The sequence below is a fragment of the Babylonia areolata genome, chromosome 20, assembly GCF_041734735.1.
Source record: "Babylonia areolata isolate BAREFJ2019XMU chromosome 20, ASM4173473v1, whole genome shotgun sequence".
NCBI lineage: Eukaryota > Metazoa > Mollusca > Gastropoda > Neogastropoda > Buccinidae > Babylonia > Babylonia areolata.
In genome coordinates, this window is record NC_134895.1 from 29,454,111 (window position 1) to 29,478,502 (window position 24,392).

Genomic DNA, 24,392 nt, shown 5'->3' on the forward strand with positions numbered 1-24,392 from the left:
GTCTCAGTTCCTTTGGAGTGGGGAAAATGAATGAGAATGGACAGCGACTACTTGAGTTTTGCACCTGCCATGAACTGTGCATCACCAACTCCTTCTTCAAGACTAAGCCCCAACACAAAGTCTCCTGGAGGCACCCACGCTCAAAACATTGGCACCAACTGGATCTGATCCTAGTAAGACGAACTGTCATCAGAAACCTTCTCCACACTCGCTCTTACCACAGCGCAGACTGCGACACGGACCACTCTCTGGTATGCTGCAAGATCAGACTGCAACCAAAGAAGTACCACTGCTCAAAGAAACAAGGGAACTCTCGTATTGACGTCAGCAAGATGTCTCGGCCAGACCTTGTAGAACGGTTCACAGATGCCTTTGAGAGAGAATTCAATGCATTGCAGCCCAGAGACTCTGCCACAGAAAGATGGGAAACGCTACGAGACGCCATGCACCACATTGCTATGGCCACCTTTGGGAAGAAAATCGCGAAGTCCCACGACTGGTTTGAGGCCAGATCATCAGAGATGACTCCCAGTATTGAGGCCAAGCACGCTGCACTCACTGAGTACAAACGGTCACCCAGTGAGAAGAACCTGCAAATCCTCAGGGCCGCCAGGAGTAAGGTTCAGTTTAACGCCAGGCGATGTGCAAATGAGTACTGGACAGAGCTCAGTGAAGAGATACAGAATGCTGCTGAAAGAGGCAACATCCGAGTGATGTATGATGGTATCAAGAAGGCACTGGGACCAACACAGAGTAAGACTGCCCCCCTAAAATCCTCCACTGGGGAAGTAATCAACGATCCTAACCAGCAGATGGAGAGATGGGCAGAACACTACTCTGACCTCTACTCCACAGAAAACATGGTGTCCAACTCAGCCCTCGATGCCATCAAGTGCATGCCGGTCATGGAAGAACTTGACGCAGAGCCAACTGAGGACGAACTCAGCAAGGCCATTAACAGCCTGACACCAGGCAAGGCACCTGGCAGCGACAGAATTCCCCCCAGTCCTCATTAAACACTGCAAGAATACTCTTCTGCATCCTCTGCACACAGTCCTCAGTGCTGGAATGAGGGAGCTGTACCGCAGGACATGAGGGACGCCAAGATTATCACCCTCTACAAAAACAAGGGTGAAAGGAACGACTGCAACAACTACAGAGGCATCTCACTTCTCAGCATTGTAGGCAAAGTCGGGTCCTCTAAAGTCGGGTCCTCCTAATTTGCCTGCAGAAACTGGCCGAACGCGTTTACCTGGAATCACAGTGCGGTTTTCGAGCAGAGACATCCACGGTAGACATGATCTTCTCCCTTCGCCAAATCCAGGAGAAGTGCAGAGAGCAGAGGATGCCCCTGTATGTCGCATTCATTGACCTCACCAAGGCCTTTGACCTAGTCAGCAGAGACAGCCTTTTCAGGGCTCTTCGAAAGATTGGCTGCCCCCCCAAACTGCACAGCTTGGTTGAGTCCTTCCACTCCAACATGAAAGGGACAGTGCAGTTTAATGGTAACCTCTCCAAGCTCTTCGACGTAGGCAGCGGTGTCAAACAAGGCTGTGTCCTCGCCCCCACCCTATTTGGAATCTTCTTCGCCCTTCTCTTGAGACATGTGTTCAGCACAGCGCAAGAAGGGATCTACCTGCGGACCAGATGAGATGGCAGGCTCTTCAATCTAGCCCGCCTCAGAGCAAGGACAAAAGTCCGCGAAGCCCTCATCAGAGACATGCTCTTTGATGACGATGCCGCAGTTGTGACCCACACCCAGCAGGACTTGCAGTCACTAATGGACTGCTTCTCCCAGGCCTGCAAAGATTTCGGTCTGACCATCAGTCTCAAGAAGACAAATGTCCTAGGCCAAGACACGCCATCTCCACCAGCCATCACCATTGATGACTACGAGCTTGAAGCCATCCATCAATTCACCTACCTTGGGTCCACTATCACCGACAACCTCTCCCTTGACATCGAGATCGACAAGAGGATCGGGAAGGTAGCCTCACACAAAGAATGTGGACAAATCCCAAGCTGTCCACGAAGACAAGGATGGCTGTATACAACGCCTGCGTCCTCAGCACCTTGCTGTATGGCAGTGAGACGTGGACCACACATGCTCGTCAGGAGAAAAGGCTCAATACCTTCCACCTGAGAAGCCTACGGCGCATACCTGGCAACTCCTGGCAAGACAAGGTGACGAACACCTAAGTCCTGACTCGCGCTGGCCTCCCGACCATGTATACCATGCTGAGACAGCGTCGGCTGCGCTGGCTGGGCCATGTTCGCCGCATGGAAGATGGTCGCATCCCAAAAGGCATCCTTTATGGAGAGCTCGCCACGGGACAGAGAAGCATCGGCCGCCCACAGCTGAGATACAAAGACGTTTGCAAACGTGACATGAAGGCACTTGAGATCAACACGGAGTCCTGGGAGGGCCTTGCAGATGACAGATGGAGAAGCACTCTCAAGAATCAGCTACGGATTGGTGAGGACAAACTGTCAGCTGCTGCAGCAGAAAAGCGAGCTCGCAAAAACAGGGACGGCAGCCGACAGACCAGCATCAGCTTACACATATGATCGCTGCGACAGAGACTGTCTCTCTCGCATCGGTCTCTACAGTCACAGGCGACGCTGCTTGGTCCAAGCAGAGAGCCCAATTAGACATTAGGTCGGATATACTCTATCCATGGTCAGCCATGACTGAGGGAGGCCTACTATGCTGTGTAATATAATTGATGTTTATTTTGCATTTGTTTTTTTTCTTTTCTTTTTTGCCCTTTTTTTTGCAATACATGCAAAAGCTTTTCTTCATTTTTTTCTTATGACAGCATTGTCTGTTACAGAAATTCAAACGACTTTACACGCCTGAAGAGGAGATCTGCCAGACACAGGAGCAGACATGGGGAGACTGAGGCCAGGCAATCACTGGCCTGCTAACATTCCACCCACCAAGGAGCAGCAGACCAGGAAAACACAGAGAGGGTGCAAGGTGTGTTATGCCAAACACAAAGCACAAGGAACATCACGTCAAGAGGTGAAAAAAAAAAAAGCCACCACAATCATGTGCAAACAGTGTATAGTGCCCCTCTGTGCTGTTCCATGCTTCGAGGTGTTTCACACAGTCAAGGATTACAGCAAATAATAATCTAGCTGCAGCAGAAATGTGTAAATAGTTGGGGTTTTTCTTTTTTTTTCAACTGATGGATTTGTATGGTTTTTCTTTTTCTCTCTTTCCAGTGTTGTGATCTTCTATTTTATTTTATTAACAATTTGTTGTGCAACATTTGACTTCAAACTGATTCATAAGAATCAGAGAACCTTACCGTGTGAGAAAATCATCAGTGCTTATCTATTATCCTCGATAATAAAGAAATTTTCTTGTCCCCCCTCTCTCTCTCTAAAGGTGGATATTTAGGAATGGAGGAAATATGGATTTATAAGGGGATAATGATGGTGAATGTACCTATTAATATATTTTTCAACTGAACTGAGTTTCACGTTCGCATGTAAAGATCTTGCAAGCTGAGCCAAACACGCATCACTGTGTATTATGCAGAAACTGTCAAGTGCAGAAAATCAGTCTTCAGACCTGTTTATGAAACTGTCTGACTCCCAAGTACAGCCCATTGCAAGTATAGAGCGGAGATTTGAGGTCTTTCCGATGGTGCTGCTTGCTGTGAGAATGTTCATTTATTTCCACTGAAAAGGTTTCTTAGAGTTACCATAAAAACAGCAAACGATTTTATTTACAATCAGGTATCTAATTTATCTCAATTCCGCAGTAAGATGTATTCGTTATTGGTTAAAGGTAACACAAAGGAAAGATTCAAGGCTACCGAAAAAAGTTTATAACATATATGATCTAGACTCTAGCGGTAAGGTAAACTGGGTGTCAAAGGTTAGGATTAAATTAAATGAACTGGGGTTTGGTTATGTTTGTCTGCAGCAGGTAGTAGGCGACATAAGGGGATTTATTCACGTAATTCGGACAAGACTCATCGATTGTAGATGGCAAGAATGGTCATATCATGCACAAGAAAGCGATCGTTTTGGGTTTTATAACCAATTCAGTTATATGCATTCTGTTACAACTTATTTTTCAATGAAAATGGATAGGCATTTGAAATACATTACAACAAGCTTCAGATTAGGGATTTCCGACATCTTATCATATCGTCTTCATTATCGCAACTTCAGTGTCTGTGATCTTATTTGTTCCTTACGTAGATGTGCTGAAGAAACTGAACTTCACTTTGTGTTATGTTGTCTTGCTTTGGAAGACCTTAGATTTCTGTTAATTTCACTATTACACACGCCCAACTTTGTTTTGCTGATATATAAAGCATTTGAAACACAAAATGCATAATGTGGGTATATTTTTAGTTTGTACTTGTTCATTTACTGACGTGCATCATTAGTAGCATGCCTTTATTGTGAATTATTCGTTCATTGTACCCCCATAGCTGTATTCGTACCCATATATATATATATATGTGTGTGTGTGTGTGTGTGTGTCTATATATACATATATCTTTCTTCTTCCTTTTTGGTAGGGGGGGGGGGGGGGGGGGGGGGGGGGGCCGGGGGGGGGGTGCACATGAGGGCTTGTTTGTTTAATTTCTATGCCCTGAAGGCCGGGTGAAAGACGCTCATGTCCCCGTTTGTTCCACTTCCCTTATTAGATATCCAATTCTCTTTCCCAATTAGAATCCCCATCCTTCTGCACACCAGTCCAGTCAGATCTGGCGTCAGGATGGTAGTAGTGTTATGATATCGGCAGCTCTCCATTTGTCCGTCAGCACTGATGATGAAACTTCCCACCTTCTACTGACCAACCCATTCCGCCCTCCCCCCCACACCCCCACTCCCCGACCCCCTCACCCTCATACTACACTCCATTCTCATTCCCAAAGCCCCCTACCCCACCCAACCTCCCATGTCCCCACTCCTTCGCCCGCTCCTCCCAAGCTCAAGTCCAAATACCCAGTGCCCATACCTGGCGCCAGGATGGTCATGATGTCTGCAGCCCTCCAAGTGTCGGACAGGAACTGACCCTGGATACGGGCCACATTGGTGATGCTCCACGTGGACACGTGGCCGTTAGACGCCGCCAGCTTTGGCTTCCCGTGCAGGGTGTACAGCAACCCGTAATGTGGCTGGCTGGTGAGACAAAGAGACTTGAAACTACTGTTGTTATTACATATCATATAACAGTTGCAGTCTTCCTACAGTCATGTGAAACTGAGTCCCTTGAAAAAGGCTTTTTCTTTCTTTTCCTCCTCCTTCCTCTTTTAAAATTGGCAAAAAATTGGCAACAACAAAATCTGGATGACTGACTGTCCTCGATTGTGTGTGTGTGTGTGTGCTCCTTTCTCACTCTCCCTCACCGCCTCAGTCTCCCCCCTCTCTCTCTGAAAGCAAAAAACGACGGTCAACTCACCAGTAGTATCGCATGTACAATCCCTGAGAAGTGGTGAGGCCAGGGTTCTGCGCCACAGAGGAATTGGCGGATACCTCAAGGGACAGTCCCGGCATGGACATGTTGGCTTTGAGTAGCATCACTTTGAGGAAGCTGTTATCCACTCCTATTGTCTTGTTCTGCACCTGGGACAGTTTATACAGTCATAGGACTATCGAGTTTTGTTGCTTTCTGCTGTGTTCATATCGTATTGTCATATGTTGTGATTTCGGAAGATCATGGATGGGCAAGAAGAAAACACAATCCAGCTTGTACACCAGCTACAAGACCTGAAAGGAACAAAAGAATTGGGGGGATGGGGAGTGGGGGGACCCTGAAAACCTCAATCATCGTTGCAACACGGCGATCTCACCCACTCTAGTGAGACACTGTCGGGACTGGCCAGAGGGCAAAACTGATATGAAAACAGTAAAGAGGAGGACATCATCATATACACAGATAGCTCAGTCACTAAAGACCAATCCGGTTGGTGATTCACTGCGAAGCAAAACAGAAAAACAATAAGGGAAGAGAATGCCACGTACAAAGTCACAGCCTCCAGCCTGACAATGGAAGAAGCTGTGACACATGCTCTCCAGTGGCCATTATCTATACATACGCCTGGAAACCAACATGCCATGATTCTAACGAACTCAATGAACCTCATACAAAAAACTGAAAGTGGAATGGAAAGCCCAGAGTGGCATGAGCCAGTGCACAACTTTCAGATTCATAAACTTACATGGTCATACTGCCCAGGTGTTCAGGGAAATGAGCGAGCTGACAGGTTTGCTGGTAATGCAACAACAACAGTCTACATCTAGAAAAATCGGAAATCTTTAGAAAAGTCAAGTGTACAAACAAACAATTTTTTTTTTTTAAAGAACAGGTATAAGGCCATCACACCATCGATGGCCTCATAGAAAGAAGGGTAGAGAGAGGGAGCGGCCGTAAATCTAGCATGAAAGGTAGAGCACGATCCTGGCATTAGAGATCTTTTTCCACTCATCGTGCGGCAAATCAGTGGCATCATGTATGTTTGTGTGTGTGTGTGTGTGTGCGAGCGCGCGCGCACGCGCACGCGCACGAGTGTGCAAGTGTATGTATGTGTCGTGATAGTTCTGTGCGTGTGCAAGCGCATACATGTGTGTATTTGCGTATGTTTGTGAGTGTGTGGGAGGGGGTGATTGGGTGGGAGGGGTGTGTGTGTTTGCGTTGTGGGGGCGACGATTTGTGTGGTGTGTGCATGTGTGTGTGTGTGTGTGTGTGTGTGTGTGTGTGTGTGTGTGTAGAGGATGGGGTGTGTACGTATGCATGTCTGTATTGTTCGAGCTACGGAATGTGTGTGTGTGTGTGTGTGTGTGTGTGTGTACGTCGGGGGTTGGGAGGGGATGGGTGTGTGTGTGTGTGTGTGTGTGTGTGTGTGTGTAGAGGATGGGGTGTGTACGTATGCATGTCTGTATTGTTCGAGCTACGGAATGTGTGTGTGTGTGTGTGTGTGTGTGTGTGTGTGTGTGTGTGTGTTCCGTGGAAACTGCAATACGTAGGAATGTGCGTGTGGGTGCAGGGTAATGTGGGAGATTGTGTGTGTGTGTGTGTGTGTGTGTGTTCATGTGTCAGGACTCGTGTGCTTTTATGTGTAGTGGGGCCTGTGCACATTTGTGCGTTCGTATCTGTAAAACTGCATGTTTGCTGTATATCTGTTGTGTGTGTGTGTGTGTGTGTGTGTGTGTGTGTGTTTATTTACATTTATTTGCTTATTTGTTTTTTTATCTTTTATCTTTATTGTCTTTTTTATCTTATATTTCTTTCTTTTGTCTTTTGCCGCATTTTATTTCATTCATTATTTATCTGCTTACTTTTTTATGTTATCCATTTATCTATTTATTTATTCATTAATTCAATGAAGAATCCATTTATTTGTTTATGCACTTTTTTTTCCCCAAAAGCCTAAGTGTGTTGGGTTACGCTGCTGGTCAGGCATCTGCTTAGCAGATGTGGTGTAGCGTATGTGGATTTGTCCGAACGCAGTGGCGCCTCCTGGAGTAACTGAATTGTGATTTTGGGTCTTTGTTTTATTTATATAATTTTGGACTCACTTGTGCAAACAAAGTGAGTTTATGTTATAACCCGATGTTCGGTTATCTGTGTGTCCATGTGTGTGTGTGTGTGTGTGTGTGTGTCCCTGGTAAACGTTAACGAATTCATTTTCTCTGAAAATACTTTGTCTGACAATACCAAATTTGGATTAAACATAGTAGGAAAAAAATCTTCGCAGACATACGAATAACAGGCTGTAAGTCTTCCGAATTAAGCTCGTATTGTCGGTTCATTAATTAAGGGTTTATTTTGATCCCGATCCCAAAATTCCATGATCCCGCTTCGAAGTTTCTACAATGTAGGCTATTTTGGGGAAGATGGCGCGACATTGTTTTTCTTGTTCACAATTAAAAGGAAAGAAATACAAATTCAGAAGACATACAGTGACGTTTGAATACTGCATATGAATATTATAAAGTGGATACTGAATTTAATCGGAATGAACATAAAAGAAAAATTGAATCAAACATTTCTTTCAGTTTCGGTCAGCCTGTTGCTGACTGGTGTGTTGCGGTGTGCCTGAGGCAATGTCAATGTCTCCTTTACCGCCAAATGTAAAAGAATTTTTTTAATAATCAAGATATATCAAAAAGATTATTTACATGGTGTTATTACATGGGTACTGAATTAACTGGAATGAACGTAAAAGAGAAAATGTAAATTGATCGTTCTTTTCAGTTTCAGGTAGCCTGGAGTGCCCGGTGGATAACGTCAAGCAGCAGGAACGAACAGCTCAGTAATGAAATAATATTTTTCAACTACTATGAATTTTTGTTTTTCGATAAGTTAAAAAAAAGTTTTTATCTGTTTTTGGTGACGTTAAATCGGAGTTTTTGTGCAGTGTATTCAGTAGGAGAGTGCTGTAGGTCCATTCGTGCGTCGAACTGTATTCATGGCTAGTGTTGTGAAACACGGTGTAGCAGACGTCTTTCACCTCGGGACTGTTGTCCCAAGGGGTGGTCACTCAGGGCTGCAAGGTCTTGCAGATCAACCGCTGACTGACTGACAAGTCACGACTTAGGAAGGCTCTTCAACAACACCTACTACTACGACACCCCAACTACAACGACAGTCCTCATCAACACCTGCGTGGGCTACGAAACTCCCCTGTCACGCCAACTAACCACCACCGGGCCACACAGCTGACAGAGCGACGCTCACACAGTAGGAGGAGGACTGAGCTGAGCTGGTGTAACAGACCAAATCTTACCCTGGCCAGAGTTTACCCCCTCCAGGAACTGGCCTAGGCCAGAGTTTATCCCCGTACGAACTGGCCTGGGTTACATCTTACCCAGGGTATAGTTTGGCCTTGGCCAGTTTATATCCTCTGGGCCATTTCTTATCCCCTCTCTTTTTCTCTGAAATACACTGATATTTGAAAAGTGCCAAGATTAACATCATTAGAATGAGGGGTATGTGAACTGCGATGAATATATTTCACACAATATTTATTACCAATGGACTTTTATTCAAAACTGGAAAGTAATCAATGAACTTGTTGCTTGGATAAAACTGTTGTCTTATTTGCAATTAAAATTTTCGATATGGAACACATGTTTTAATTAATATTATCTTTGAACATGACGTTCAGTCACTCTGATGTACAGTGATTGCTTTTGATGAATTATGCTTAGTTATCTTGAGTTGGAAACAGAAAGAGGGAGACATAGTGGCACATCATGAGAGTTGCGGTTATGCAAGGTTTGTAATATGGCTGTGATTGGGGATGAGTTATATTTCATAATGGAATGCACAAAGTATAACGACTTCCGATACAAGCGTGTGCATGAAAAATATTTGTCTCCGAAGTCGGTTTTTATTTTTGTTTTTTGTTTGTTTGTTTTTTATTCATTGGAAGCAGATGGAATTTGTTAGCTATAAGTACGTCTATCACATTTGCACATCCAAATGCTGATTGTTATTTGAAACATATTTGCGTTTTCTTATTAAGTTATAGTGTTGAGTATTTGAATGTCTTCTTTTGGGCGTAAAAGTATCAGCAGTCCTCCATAAGCAACTGGAGTGAAAGGATGAATAAAACTTTAAACTATATTTTTTTAGATAATGAACATGGAAGAAAGAAGAAACTGAGAAGAGAAACAAGAAAGAAAAAGAGGGTATTGAATAAAGGTATCTCCACAAAAAAATCAAAGAGCAAGAACAGAGACAAAGAACACACACACACACACACACACACACACACACACACACACACACACACACACACACACACTCCCTTTATTGTTGTGTTTATGAATCTTTCATTCACGGTTTTCATGACATTTGATTCTGATTCTGATTCTGATTCACACACACACACACACACACACACATGCGCGCGCGCGCGCGCGCGCACGCACGCACGCACGTACACACACACACACGCGCGCGCGTGCGCGCGCTCCTTGAAATGATGGTTTAGCGGTTTATTTTGCAGATAATTTGGGGGGTCAGCTTTATGTTCCCCTTGGTCTATGTTCCCCAGAATTTTCCTTCAGCCAGCTACAAGTTCTTACAAGACTATATTCCCCCAGGTCTATGTTCCCCTAAATTTACGTTTTCTGGGTGTTTGTTCCCCCAGGTCTTTGTTCTCCCACTCTATATTCCCCGAGGTCGATGTTTCCCCCCAAAAAACGTTTTTGGTAGGTCTATGTTCCCCCAGGTCTATATTACTCCAGGCCTATGTTCCCCCAGGTCTGTATCCCCCAGGTCTATGTTCCCCTAAACATATGTTTGTTTCATCATACACTTTTGGTGCTTGTCAGCAGTGGTCAGCAATAGTCAATGGTCAGCAGTCAGAAGTGGTCAGCGTGTTCAGTGGTGGTCAGTGGTCCATAGTGGTCGGCGGTGGTCACCAGTCAGTTGGGGACAGTGGTGGTCTGTGGCGGTCAGTAGTGGTCAGTCATACTCACCGGTAGTCAGTAGTATGTAGTGGTCAGTGGTCGTCAACAGTGGTCAGTGATCTGTAGTGGTCAGAGATGGTCAGCCGTGGTCAGTAGTTGTCCGCGGTTAGTAGTGTCAATGGTGGTCAGTAGTGGTCGGTATATAGTGGTCTGTGGTTCTCAGCGGTGGTAAGTGGTGGTCAGTGGTGCTCTGTGATTGTGGTCAGCAGTAGTCAGTGATAGTCAGCGGTCAGCAGTGGTCAGTAATGGGCAACGGTGGTTATTAGTGGACAGTGATGTCAGTGGTTAGCAGATGTCAGTGGTCAGTGCTGGTCAGCAGTGGTCAGTGCTGGGCAGCGGTGGTCAGTGGTCAGAAGTGGTCAGTGGTCAGAAGCAGTCAGCAGTGGTCAGTAGTATCAGAGGTCAATAGTCATAAGTGGTCAGTGCTTGGTTCTGGTCAGTCAACGGTTATCGGTTGTAAGTGATCAGCATTGCTAGTGGTCAGTGGTGGTCAGCTGTCAGCAGGGGTCTATGCTGCTCAGCAGTGGTCAGTGGTGGTCAGCATTAGACAGTGGTCATTGGATGTTATCGATGGTCAGTGGTCAATAATGGTTAGCAGTCAGTATATGGTGGCAAGCAGTGGTCAGTAGTGGTCAGCAGTTAGTGGTGATTAGTAGTCAACAATCAGTGGTGGGCAGCAATGGATAGCGGTCAGCAGTGGTCAGTAGTAGTCAGTGGACTGTAGTGGTCAGTAGTGGTAAGTGGTGGTCACTGGGAAGTGGTTGTCAGTGATCAGCAGTGGTCAGCAATGGTCAACGGTCAGTGGTGGTCAGCGGTCAACAGTGGTCAGTATACAGTTAATATATATATATATATATATATATATATATATATATATATATATATATATATATAAACCCAGGACGTCTTGATAATGCACAAAATGTGACAACTCAACGCAGTCTGAAGAATTTGACGTAGTGGTCAGCAGTAGTCAGCAGTGGCAAGTAATGGTCAGTAATGGCCAACAGTATAGTGAAATCCTGCTAAAACGTTGCAATGTTGCATACAATGTGATGCAAGGTGAACTCTGATAGTGGTCAGTAGTGGTCTTCAAATACATAATGTACAAATGCGACAACATAATGCAGTCTGAGCATTCTTGAACTGTGGTCAACCATGGTCAGCTGTGGGGGAACATAGACCAGGGGGAACTTAGACCTAGGGGAATATAGACCTGGGAGAACTTAGATCTGGGGAAACATAGACATGCTCCCCTGCACTGCACGCCAACTTGGTCACTGTTAACCTCTCTGATGTTGTCTGAAAGTGAGCATGATGTGAGCGGGCGTGGTATGGCACGTGGAGGACATATGTGTGTGGGTGGGTGGGGGTGGCGGTGTATGTGTGTTTGTCTGTGTGTGTGAACATGGACGGTAAGGTCAAGAACAGGATCGCCGAAGCCAGCGCCGCCTTTGGGAGACTCCGTGAGAACGTCTGGGAGCGGAGAGGTCTCAGCTCTACCACTAAGCTGAAGGTCTACTGTGCAGTGATCCTTACGACCCTCCAGCGAGACCTGGACTGTCTACAGCAGACACACCAAACATCTCAACCTGAGCTGTCTCTGCAGACTCCTCCACATCCGGTGGCAGGACAAAGTCCCCAACACGGAAGTCCTGGAACGAGCTGGCCTCTGCAGCGTGTAAACCCTTCTGCATAATGTCCAAGCCAAGTGGGCTGGACATGTGATCAGAATGTCAGACAGCCGACTGTCTAATCAGCTGCTGTGTCAGGGCAAGCGCTCAGTTGGAGGACAGAAGAAACGCTACCAAGACTGCTTCAAAGTGTCCCCCAAAAGTCCTGGGCGTCAACATCAACACATGGGAGACACTTGCTCTGGACCGTCCAGCTTGGCAACATAATCACCACAGAAGCTGTGCAGCTGAAGCCAGGCGCATCACCGAAGCGCACCGAAAGCGTGCTGTGTGTAAGGCTCGAGCAGCATCCACTGCCACAACAGCACCCACTCAATTGTGTCCCACATGTGGGCGAGACTTCAAGGCCTGGATTGGCCTCACCAGTCACCTCTGGACCCACAGCCACCGATCTTCCATCTGACTCTTGAAGCCATGGTCATCTTCGAATCCGAAGGACGAACATCATCACATCACTTTTTTGCATTAATTGCGAAGTGGCTTGAGAGTTGGAAGGAGTTATATAAATTCCCATTATCATCATCATCATCATTAATGTAAATGTGATACAGACTGGTTGGGTGAGCGAAGTGTACACAGGGGGTATATTCCAGCCAGGAGGGGTAAGAAATGGCCTCGGCTGGTTCTTACCCGGGGTAAGAACCAGCCAGGGATAGGTTTTGGCCTGTTACACCGGTACCTACACGGTCTAACAGTGTCATCTTTATGGCATTAAATCATCTTGTTCGAGTACCAATGATGATAAGCAATATCCTATTTTGTTTTGATTCTCAATCAGTTTAAAAAAAGTTTGCTCCTTTTTGAGAATAGTCAGAGAGAAGATTTATTGTTTTAAATTGGGTATTTATTACACTCCCCTATTTAAGAGAGGTGCAAATGTTCACTTCTTTTTTTTTTATTGGATACCATCCCATACTGGATTCCTTTATAACGAACGAGCAGACAGAGCAGCAAATAGGGGAGCAAAGAATTTTACAAGTAGTATAAAAGTATGTTGCCCATTGTCATACAAGGAAGTAATATACTAGAAAGCGACTTTTATAGGTGCTTTCATTCAGGTCTAAAACCTTGTCAGTAGGCTCTCAGACTTTAGTCCGATCCGCAGACCAATTCTAAGGTTTAAATTTTAATTATTAGACTATTATCTGATTCATTACCGACTAAATGTTTATCTAAAGTCAGGTGCATATGCTTCAGTACTGTGACAAATAAGCATATAATTTTTTTACTGTGAATTGATGTGAAGCGTTACCTCCACAAAAGTGTGTCATCACAAGTGACTGAGAACGTTGATATTTTTTACTTTTTCCATTCATTATCAGTTTTTCGCTTTTTTGATTAACAACTTCTCCTTCAGGAAATCCATAAAGTAATTTTCTGTAATTGTATTTAGATAGGTGTTTCAAATTTTACCCCCTCCCCCATATACCCGGTTTCCCCCAACTCACCATGCATCCGCATCCCCCTCCACTTCTAAATAATAATACTCAAATGTATACATTAATACTCTAATGGAATGTCTTCAATCACCGACATGTGTGACGGGACATTAAACAAAATTACCTCTCCTGTTGTAGACTGAGTTGTGCAGATCTAAATATGTTGCGTGTGCCTGAGGCAATGTCAACATCTCTTTTCCGCCGAATTAAAAAAATGTCTTAAATAATCGAAATATGTCAAGAAAACATGATTTAAATGATGTTATTACCTGAAATACAATAACATATTCATCGCGTTAAAAACAACAACATATCTTTAGATATTGAATTTGGTCTCGTGACATCAGATGTGTCATCGTGCTGGGGATAAGACTGCTTGTTTTCGTACAGAATGTCCTTGGTTCGATCTCACTAGCTTGCCTGTTTTGTTTTTTTCCTCAAAGCTTATTAATATCTAATACAGGATCCATTTTTACGATTAACTTTTTTTTTCTTTCCTTTACTGGATACAGCATGTGTCACAAGTGAGTCTTGAAGGCCTTGCCTCTTTTGTTAAATTATTGTTCTGCTTTTATACATTCATATTGCATAGAGCACAGACATTTTGATCGGTGCACAATGCTCACAAATTCCTGCCTGCAGCACACGTGTACAAATGACACAGTTCCGCTGTGCTGCATCGTATTGTGTTATGCTATGTTGTGTTTGTTGCGCTGCATTATCATGTTGCGTCGCGTCGCACTGCGCTGCAGTGTGATGTGTCATGCAATCAGTTTACATTTAAAGCATACACCCCTCCCCTTTCAAATACATGCACACACGCACAAGCACAGCTCCTGTTTGACCCAGTCACCACTCTCCACTCCTCTCCTCCTCCCCCACAACCCAGCCCATCCTCGATCCCCACTGTTGCCCCACCCCACTCCACCCCTCCCTACCTACCTCTAGAATCATGGAGTGCATCACGTCAGGTCCCACAGAGAGAACGGAGGATAGCAGGTGGTGCACGTCGGTCCCCCCTGAAGCTCCCTTAAGCCTCGGAGTCCCTGGAGCGTCCAGGGAAGTGGAAAGGTCCAGAGAGTAGCGAAGCCCGAACTCCGGCACACGTACCCTGCCCTGTATAGCCTTGCTCTCAGGGCTGACCTTCACTGACACCTCCAGCTGTCGCTTCAACTTGTCACCTGCGCTCAGCCATGTGCATACACGAGTACATGCCTTGCAGGCATGTTGCATTTTTGTTGTTGTTGTTGTTGTTATATAATAATCTACTGGTTTGTAGTTTGGATGTGTGAGCAGGTGTGGGTAAGGTGATATGCGGGTAAGCAAGTGGGTAGTTTGATTGCTTTGTTTTGGTTGGTAAATTGAATAATTCATTGATATAATGTTCTATTGCCTTTTTTGTCTTTTTAATGTCACACATACATATAATACAAATCTATCGCGCGCGCACACACACACACACACACACACACACACACACACACACACACACACACAATCATGCATACTTCCGCATATCTCACACAAACGTCTTCAATTTCATGTTGAAGTATTGATATAGAGAGTGATATATGTGGAGTGATGGTCTAGAGGTAACGCGTCCGCATAGGCAGCAAGAGAATCTGAGCACGCTGGTTCGAATCACGGCTCAGCCACTGATATTTTCTCCCCCTCCACTAGATCTTGAGTGGTGGTCTGGACACTAGTCATTTGGATGAGACGATAAACCGAGGTCACGTGTGCAGCATGCACTTAGTGCACATAAAAGAACCCACAGCAACAAAAGGGTTGTTCCTGGCAAAATTCTGTAGAAAAATCTAATTCGATAGGAAAAACAAATAAAAGTGCATGCAGGAAAATATACAAAAAAATGGGTGGCGCTGTAGTGTAGCGACGAGCTCTCCCTGGGGAGAGCAGCCCGAATTTCACACGGAGAAATCTGTTGTGATAAAAAATACAAAAAAATGGGTGGCGCTGTAGTGTAGTGACGCATTCTCCCTGGGAAGAGCAGCCCAAATTTCACACAGAGAAATCTGTTGTTGTTGCGCTGCATTATCATGTTGCGTCGCGTCGCATTGCACTGCTGTTGTGGCAGTGGATGCTGCTCGAGCCTTACACACAGCACGCTTTCGGTGCGCTTCGGTGATGCGCCTGGCTTCAGCTGCACAGCTTCTGTGGTGATTATGTTGCCAAGCTGGACGGTCCAGAGCAAGTGTCTCCCATGTGTTGATGTTGACGCCCAGGACTTTTGGGGGACACTTTGAAGCAGTCTTGGTAGCGTTTCTTCTGTCCTCCAACTGTCTCCACTCCTCTCCTCCTCCCCCACAACCCAGCCCATCCTCGATCCCCACTGTTGCCCCACCCCACTCCACCCCTCCCTACCTACCTCTAGAATCATGGAGTGCATCACGTCAGGTCCAACAGAGAGAACGGAGGATAGCAGGTGGTGCACGTCGGTCCCCCCTGAAGCTCCCTTAAGCCTCGGAGTCCCTGGAGCGTCCAGGGAAGTTGAAAGGTCCAGAGATTTCTCTGTGTGAAATTCGGGCTGCTCTCCCCAGGGAGAGCGCGTCCTACACAACAGCGCCACCCTTTTTTTTTTTTTTCTTTTTTTTCTCCTATCGAAGTGGATTTTTCTACAGAATTTTGCTAGGAACAACCCTTTTGTTGCCGTGGGCTCTTTTACGTGCGCTAAGTGCATGCTGCACACGGGACCTAGGTTTATCGTCTCATCCGAATGACTAGCGTCCAGACCACCACTCAAGGTCTAGTGGAGGGGGAGAAAATATTGGCGGCCGAGCCGTGATTCGAACCAGCGCGCTCAGATTCTCTCGCTTCCTAGGTGGACGCGTTACCTCTAGGCCATCACTCCACAATACAAATACAAATATAGTTGCATGTGACCTGTAGTGAAAAACAAAAGAAAAAGACAGCTGGAGCGGTAACAATGATAAAAACACAACAAGACGAAAAGAAAAAGAAAGATGGGAATGAACTGATTCAAAAGAAAACAAAACAAAAGCAAGAAAGAAGAAAAAAGGTTTGATATAGAAAAAAATTAAAAGGAAGAACAAATGAACTGACGAGAAGATAAGTAAAAAAAGAAAGGGAATGAGCGAAAATATGCAGAAACGAAAAAAGAAAGAAAAAAATAGGGAAAGAAAGGAAGAACAAAAAAGAAAACAGACAAGAAAATGAACGCAAGAAAAGACAGAAGGATAGAAAGAACCACTAAACAAATAAATGAATGAAAAAATGAATTACTGGATACGAGGAAGGAAGAATAGGAGGAAGGAGGGAAGGAAGGAATAAATCACCTGCTGCGGAGAAGTTAGCACCGAAGTCAATCAGAGGACTGGACTGGTCTTTCATCTGTTCTTGTTTCAGAAGAAATGCTGCAGTGTACTCCTTCAGTGACCTGCGGACAGCAAGGTTGTTGTTATGTTCATGTTGGTGGTGGTGGTGGTGGTAATAGTAGTGGTGGTAATTGTGTTTTTTTTTTTGTTTTTTTTTTGTTTTTGTTTTTTTTGTATTTGTTGTTGTTGCTGGTGGTGTTTATTAGTTGTTTTGTTTGTTCTTTGTATTCATTTGTTTGGTTTGTTTTCATCTTGTCTGTATTTTTGCTTTTTTACTTTATTCGCTTTGACTTGATTTGATTTGACCTACTGGGGAAAATAAAATAAATGCCAAATAAAAGAAACATACAACAAATAGTCCTCCAGACCCCTCCCACAATGTCTCTCTGCACCTATGCTGCAAAGTATTTTGCTTTATGTTTCTTATCCTGTTTACAATTATCTTTTAGCTGCCCCATTCTCATTGTCGTTCCACTAGTATTATCTCCTACCATGTTTCCCTGAAACACTAACAGACCAAGGCCCGCCTGCCGCAGTCTCAATTCCAGCAGTCAACAGGGAGTTACCAATGTTATGTTACCATTAGGCCAAACACCAGAGGAGACCTTGCACTGCTGAGAAAGCTAAGTTTAACTTTTATTCATAAAAACGTTTCACATTTAGGCTTGTGAAAAGATTTAAAATAAGTGACAGCTTTTTGTGCCTTTTTTCTGTACTACTGTAGCTGCTGCTGTTACTGCTGCTGCAACCAGATATCACGAACCGCTATAGTATGGCTTTATTACTCACAATGCTTTAATAATAGCCCCTTAAACGCTGACTAGTAACGTCCTTACTGGCTCCTTCATTTACCCACAGAGCCCTTGGCTCTTGGTCCCCTTACTGATCTACGCACTGGCTAGTGACTTCCAGATACCATGACCCCTATACTTCCCCCTCATTTAGCCATAGTCCTTAAGGCATATAGACCCGTTACTTGTCCACATGCTGGCTGATGTCCATTTACAGGGGTCCCCATATCCCCATACTTCCCTCTCGACACCTTCATTTACCCACAGTGTTCTGAACATAGTGATGATGGAGTCTCCCATAGGTCCGACGGATGAGTAGGCAGGCAGGCTTATCTGTTGGTGTGTGTCCTCATATGGGAGACGAGCCCGATTCTGGATGCGCAGCACTTCCCACAGGTGTTGCAAGGGAAAACGTCTCCAGAAGTTGGCCCTGCTTCCTTCGCTCACGCTTCTCTTTAATGACCAGCGTTCTCTTGTTTTCAAACGTCTTTATGCCACTAGAGCACAGCATCCTCCAGCGAGAGTGGTCAAGGGCATCAGTTTCCCAAGAAGCGATTTCTATGTCACAGGCTTTGAGGTTTGTCTTCAAGGTGTCCTTGAAGCGCTTGCAGGGTCTTCCAAGTTCACAGTTGCCTTCCTTCAGCTGGCCATACAAAAGGATCTTCGGGATCCTGCTGTCTGTCATGTGGACAACGTGTCCTGTCCAGCGTAGCTCGCACTGCATCAGCAGTCTAGGACCTGCAGGCTGGAGACCCTGTCTTGCCACTTTATGCCAAGGATCTTTCGTGGGCATCACTGGTGAAACTGCTCAAGTTGTTGAATGTGACGGCGATACATCGTCCGTGTTTCACAGCAGTACAACAAGGTGGTCAGCACAACAGCTCTGCAGGTTTTGATTTTGGTGCTGAGCCTGATGCCTTTGTTGTTCCACAGTCTGTTGTCAAGTCTGCAAAAGGCGGAGCTGGCCTTGGCGATGCGCAGCGTCACTTCTGCATCAAGGGCTCCGTTGCTGCATAGGGTGCTGCCCAGGTAGCAAAACTTGTCAACTGACTTAATCTCTGTGTCATCGATCTTGATTGCAGGTGGGGGGGGGGAGGCACTGGCGTTCTGTGAGCTAGCTGGTTGGTACATGGGCTCGGTCTTGCTGAGGCTGATGGTCAGTCCAAAGCGCCTGCAGGAGGTTGAGAACCTGTCCATAATGAACTGCATGTCTTCATGGGTGTGTGCAGCAAGTGCGCAGTCATCAGTGAAGAGGAACTCTCTCAACAGTGCCTCAAATACCGTGGACCTGGCATGGAGTCACCACAAGTTGAAAAGATTGCCATCTGTGTGGAACTGAATGTAGATGCCCTGGTCACAGTCTTGGAAGGTGTCAATCAGCATTGCAGAGAAGAGAATGGCGAACAGTGTGGGTGCCAGGACGCAGCCCTGCTTCACTCCATTTACCACAGGGAACGGATCCAACATGTCAGTATTTTCCTGTACTCTCACCTGCATGCCATCGTGGAATGACGCGATCAGCTGGATTAGGCTCTCTGGGCAGCCGAACTTCACAGACCACAGCGGTTCACTGTGTCAAAGGCCTTAGTCAGGTCTACAAAGACCATGTGGAGCTCCTTGTTCTGCTCATGGCACTTCTCTTGCATCTGGCATATGGCAAACACCATGTCACAAGTTCCCCTGCCTGAGCGGAAGCCGCACTGAGCTTCAGGGATGACTGTGTTGGAGAGATGGTCAACCAGTCTGTTCAGTTTGATGCGGGCGAAGATCTTGCCGGCAATGCAGAAGAGAGAGATTCCACGGTGTTGTCGCAGGATGTTTTGTCTCCCTTCCGTTTGTAAATGTGGACAATTGAAGCATCCCTGAATTCCTGGGGGACCTCCCCTCTCTCCCAGATAGACTGGAACAGGGCGGTCAGCTTGTCTGTCAGCACCTCGCTTCCATACATGTAGATGTCGGCCTGGATTCCATCCGCTCCTGGTGCTTTTCCTGACGTTGTCAGCTTCAGGGCCTTCTGGGTCTCGACCTTGGTGGGAGGGGCAGCTAGCGGGTCACTGACTGGTAGCTGTGGGAGGGCTGCAATTACATCGTCAGATACGGACGAGTCCCTGTTGAGGAGGGTGTTGAAGTGCTCTGCCCAGCGGGCAAGGATGTCTTTCTTGTCTGTCAGGAGGGTGGTCTGGTCCAAGGCTCGGACAGGGGTTGATCCTGTGACTCTCGGCCCATACACAGCTCGGAGACCATCATGGAAGGTCTTCATGTCATGAGCATCAGCAGCGGACTGAAGCTCTTCAGACTTTCTCTCCCACCAGGTGTTCTTCATCTCACGCAGCGTCTTCTGTACAAGTTGCTTGGTTTGCAAGAACTGGTTCTCCTTCCTCTGGCAGTCTTTGTCAGAAATGTGATCCTCATGCCGTATATGCAGTGTGTTCAGGAGCTTGGAGATTCCAGAGTCGTTCTCGTCAAACCAGTCTTTGTGGCTCCTCTGCACAAAGCCGAGTGTGTCAGCTGCTGCTGTGTACACAGCATCTCTAAAGATGCTCCATACTTCTTCCACATCAGTAGATGCTGGAATGTCTTGGAGAGCTGCTTGGATTTGCTGCTGCAGCACGTCCTTGGTGATAGGGAGGCAGTGGATGTTCAGCTTCCTAGGGGGTTTCTGCCTGGCTGGTTGGAGCTTGCGTGCAAGTCTGATGTTCATCTTGCTGCATACCAGGCGATGGTCCGACCAACAGACTCATGCAGCGTGTAATGGAAACATCATCTCTGATGAGTCAATGCCTCATAGTTCAGCATGTGCCATTGCTTGGAGCGGGGGTGCATCCATGTGTTCTTGTACTTGTCCGCTTGCTGGAAGAGGGTGTTGGTGATGGTCAGTCCATGCTGCGTGCAGAGCGAGAGCAGAAGCAGTCTGTTGGAGTTGCACTTGCCAGTGCTGTGCTGTCCTAGGACTTTTGGCCACGAGGAGAAGTCCACGCCGACGCGGGCACTGAAATCCCCAAGGATGATCAGCCTGTCCTTTCTGTCTACCGCTGAAATGGTGCGGCTGAACTCCTTGTAGAAAGCTTCTTTGATGTCATCAGGGTTGGTCATCGTTGAGGCATAGCTGCTGATGAATGTGGAAAAGCGATCCTTGGACAGCTTCAGACGCAGGGTCATCAGCCTATTGTTTAGCCCACGTGGAAGGCTGTCAAGCTGTTGTGCAAGTTTTGTTCATATGGCAAAGCCCACACTTGAGGTTCTTGGGATGCCATCTAGCTTCCCAATACAGTAGAAGGTGTAGCCCCCTCTGACTTCCTCCAGCTGGGTTTCACTGGCAAACCTGGTTTCGCTCAGGGCTGATATGTCCAAGTGGTAGCGATCAAGCATTCTAGCAATGAACGCTGTGTGTCTTTCTGGTCTGTCATCTGTTGAGTAGGGTGCAAAAATTCCAGGCACCCAGAGTCAGGGCATGACTCCTGGTTCTTTTCTTCGACTGCTAGTGTTGGATGTCCAAGTAGGTGCAGTTTCCTACTAGGTACTAGGCGAGGCAGGCTTTGTTTAGGGATCCTTTTATCTCCCCTTCCCCATGTGGGGAGAGCAGTGCTGTCCCTGAAAAGGGCTGCTCTGACATTGTGGGAGGATATGGGTGCCGCATCTGCCACAGTCTACGGCGGACGACCATCACCCCATAGCCGCCTGCGTGCAGAGTCGTGACTAGGAACTGCCAGCAGCATCCTCTGCCTGTCCCTGTTACCACTTCTCCATCGTCACTGGGCTTGGGAAAGCTGGGTGTTGAAGGCTAGCTCGTCGTTCCGACATTAGCCTGGTTGCCTGACCAGCACAGGTGACGTTTTTTTTAGTGAGGAGGAGTTGTGCAGTCCCTTCCACACTCTCTCGCCTACTGACGCTCACAGTCCCACAGGTGCAGATACTGCCACATGTAGGATGGCCTCGGCAGGTGCAGGTTTTTTCTTCAGAGCTCCGTCTCCTAGGACTTCCAGCCAAGGATAAGAGCACCCCCTGCCTTTTGGTCATCCTCTTCCGCCTTCACAGCCGTTGGGAAAAGTTTCCTACTCCGCCTGATCCGTCATTGGGAGACTTCACATGCGGCAGGTAGTACTGGGTTACATGGTACCAGTAGCAAGGGCTATGCCCCTAACCTGACTCTGAACATAGTAAGCCCCTACTTATCCACACACTACCTGGTGATGTCCAGATGCGCTGGCCTCATTGTTGCTATTTACTACCCCCAGTGGTCTTGATGTAGCATGCCTCTTACTAATCCAGGTGACATCGAGAGGCCCTCACAGTCCCCATTCGTTTACCCACAGTACATGCTCTTGAGGCAGGTTCATACGTTGGCCGGTGACATCCTCAAGCTCTGATTTTTAATTATCCACGATCTAGCTGGGCAACATACAAATGCATAGACCTTACAGAACTCTCCCCTTCCCTCTCCTACAGTGCTTTAACATGTGAGGTGGCCTCACTTATCTACACGCTTGATGGTCACGTCCAGATGCACGGGTCCGGACACAATAGGCATGGGGTTGTTGGGCTTGATGGGCACATGTTGGTAGAATCCCTTCAGGCACAACACCTGCCCGCTCCACCGCTGCACGAAGCCGGGCACGCACATGTCCATGGGCACCTGAGTACGGGGCGTGGTAATCATTCTTTGCTCGCCGTTATGCATCTGGTAAATGTCGCTCCTGCAAGCAAGAAACGAGTTATACCTTCGGAAAGAGGGTTCATTGCCTATTCGCGCTTACATTTACCTTTGGGCTAGTTAACAGAATTTATTTATTTTATTTTATTTATTCTTTTTCTTTTTTCTCAAGGCCTGACTAAGCGCACTGAGTTACGTTGCTGGTCAGGCATCTGCTTGGCAGATGTGGTGTAGCGTATAGGGATTTGTCCAAACGCAGTGACGCCTCCTTGAGCTACTAATACTGATACTGATAGTCAACAGAAAGTGGTCCTGTCTGGGCAGCTGCTCAAAGTGGCCACTCCCTACCCAGTACAACACTTATGCAAAATTGTTTAAGGCGTGTCAGCTCTTGCATGGTTTTCATTGAATCGACATATAACTTGCAAGAATGTAAACAATATGACGAATTAAGGTAACATGTCAAACTGGTGACGAAGAATTGAGACAAAATAAATGAAACAGAAATTTTGACGAGTAATGGTGATTATCAGATTGCTATTCTCAATGACTGATCCAGTAAAAGAAAAATAACTTAGTAACAATTGCAAACATGTTTCTAAAAGAATCTTTTCAATGTATTCTTTTGGAGCTTAGTTGTGTCAAATAAGTAGCTTTCCTGGTAAGAAAATACTCTTATTCTGATTTTTACCTGGCACTGATGAAAGTGAAAGGCTCCTTCGTCGCGCCCAGTCCTAGCTCCAACACCTTCCCACCTTGAGGAAGTTTGCTCCCTGGGCGGGGTCCCAGTCTCATCCTGCCTTCCGCTCCTCCCTTCACCAGCACCGAGATGTTCAGCCTGACCCCGGAGGACGTCAGGTCGCCGATGGCCACAGACTCTTCGCACAACACTCGAACGCCCACGCTGTGCAAGCACACCAATGAAGGCAAGAATGGCATTTTACTTTGAAACACTCATTGGACAGCATGATATAACATTTCGGTAATCTGCCCAAAACAAAGCACAAGTGGAGATGCTCCATATACATCATTGTTAACTGCTACAGTAAGAACAACAACAAAATCTTTCCGTTTCTTTTAAATGTAATGACGAAGAGACTCACAGGAGTACTTAGCTTTAAACAGTGAGAGATGTAACCATAGCCGATAAACAATCAACAAACTACGAAAGCAAATAACCCACCAGTTAAATCAACGAACACCCTTAACCATATTCTAACATTTTGCATTTCTAAAAGAAATGTAAGAATGAAAAAAAGTTTATAAATTGTCAAGGACCAACAAAAATAGTGAAATAACCATCAGTACACCCAGCAGACCCGGCTGGTCTGTGAGAAGACGAAACTAACTCAACCTCCCTCAGTACTCCCACGTCAGCATGTGCCTGGCATTATGTATCCCCCAAATCTTCAAAGTACGTTTCCTAGTCTCTTACTGCGTACTTTTCATTTACGTGTGGGCTAGCTAACATAATGGCTGCATAATAGTATTATGGTTTTGTCTGTTTTAACGAGCAAGCATCACCGTGCTTGATCATTTCTTGTCCAATTTACAATTTCGGCATCGTTTTAATTTTGGTTTCATTTCCAAAGGTATTATGTGGGACAGGAACTTCGCCCAAATCAACCCTTTTTTAAAAACGTGTTACATCCCACTTTCCACCTCTTGATCCATATACTTTATTCTTAGGTTTTGCATTGAATTAAATAATAATAATAATAATAATGGTACTTATATAGCGCTAAATCTTGTGCATAAACAAATCAAAGCGCTTTCGCACCAGTCATTCTCACGCAAGCATAACTCTAAAACTGAAAAAAACTAAAAAGACAAGGAAGAGGCAGGGAAGGGAGGCTACTTTGGGAAGAGGTGGGTTTTAAGGCCAGACTTGAAAGAGCTGAGTGTGGAGACTTGACGAAGCGAAAGAGGAAGTTCATTCCAATTGCAAGGTCCAGAGACAGAGAAAGAACGGTGGCCAACAGTCGAGAGTTTGAATCTGGGTATATGTAAGT

The 24,392-nt window shown here is 45.9% G+C and overlaps 1 protein-coding gene across 2 annotated transcripts in view; it reads right to left on the reverse strand.

Moving 5' to 3' along the window:
* LOC143294853 (apolipoprotein B-100-like) overlaps positions 1 to 24,392 on the reverse strand; it is a 143,440-nt gene that overhangs the window by 57,901 nt on the left and 61,147 nt on the right. For both annotated transcript variants that reach the window (XM_076606358.1, XM_076606359.1), the window contains exons 17-22: positions 23,072 to 23,284; positions 22,202 to 22,423; positions 16,900 to 17,000; positions 14,528 to 14,766; positions 5,432 to 5,595; positions 4,988 to 5,151 (exon numbers count right to left, since the gene is read on the reverse strand). In XM_076606358.1, coding sequence (XP_076462473.1) covers positions 4,988 to 5,151; positions 5,432 to 5,595; positions 14,528 to 14,766; positions 16,900 to 17,000; positions 22,202 to 22,423; positions 23,072 to 23,284 — 1,103 coding nt within the window. The remainder of the gene's footprint in view (positions 1 to 4,987; positions 5,152 to 5,431; positions 5,596 to 14,527; positions 14,767 to 16,899; positions 17,001 to 22,201; positions 22,424 to 23,071; positions 23,285 to 24,392) is intronic.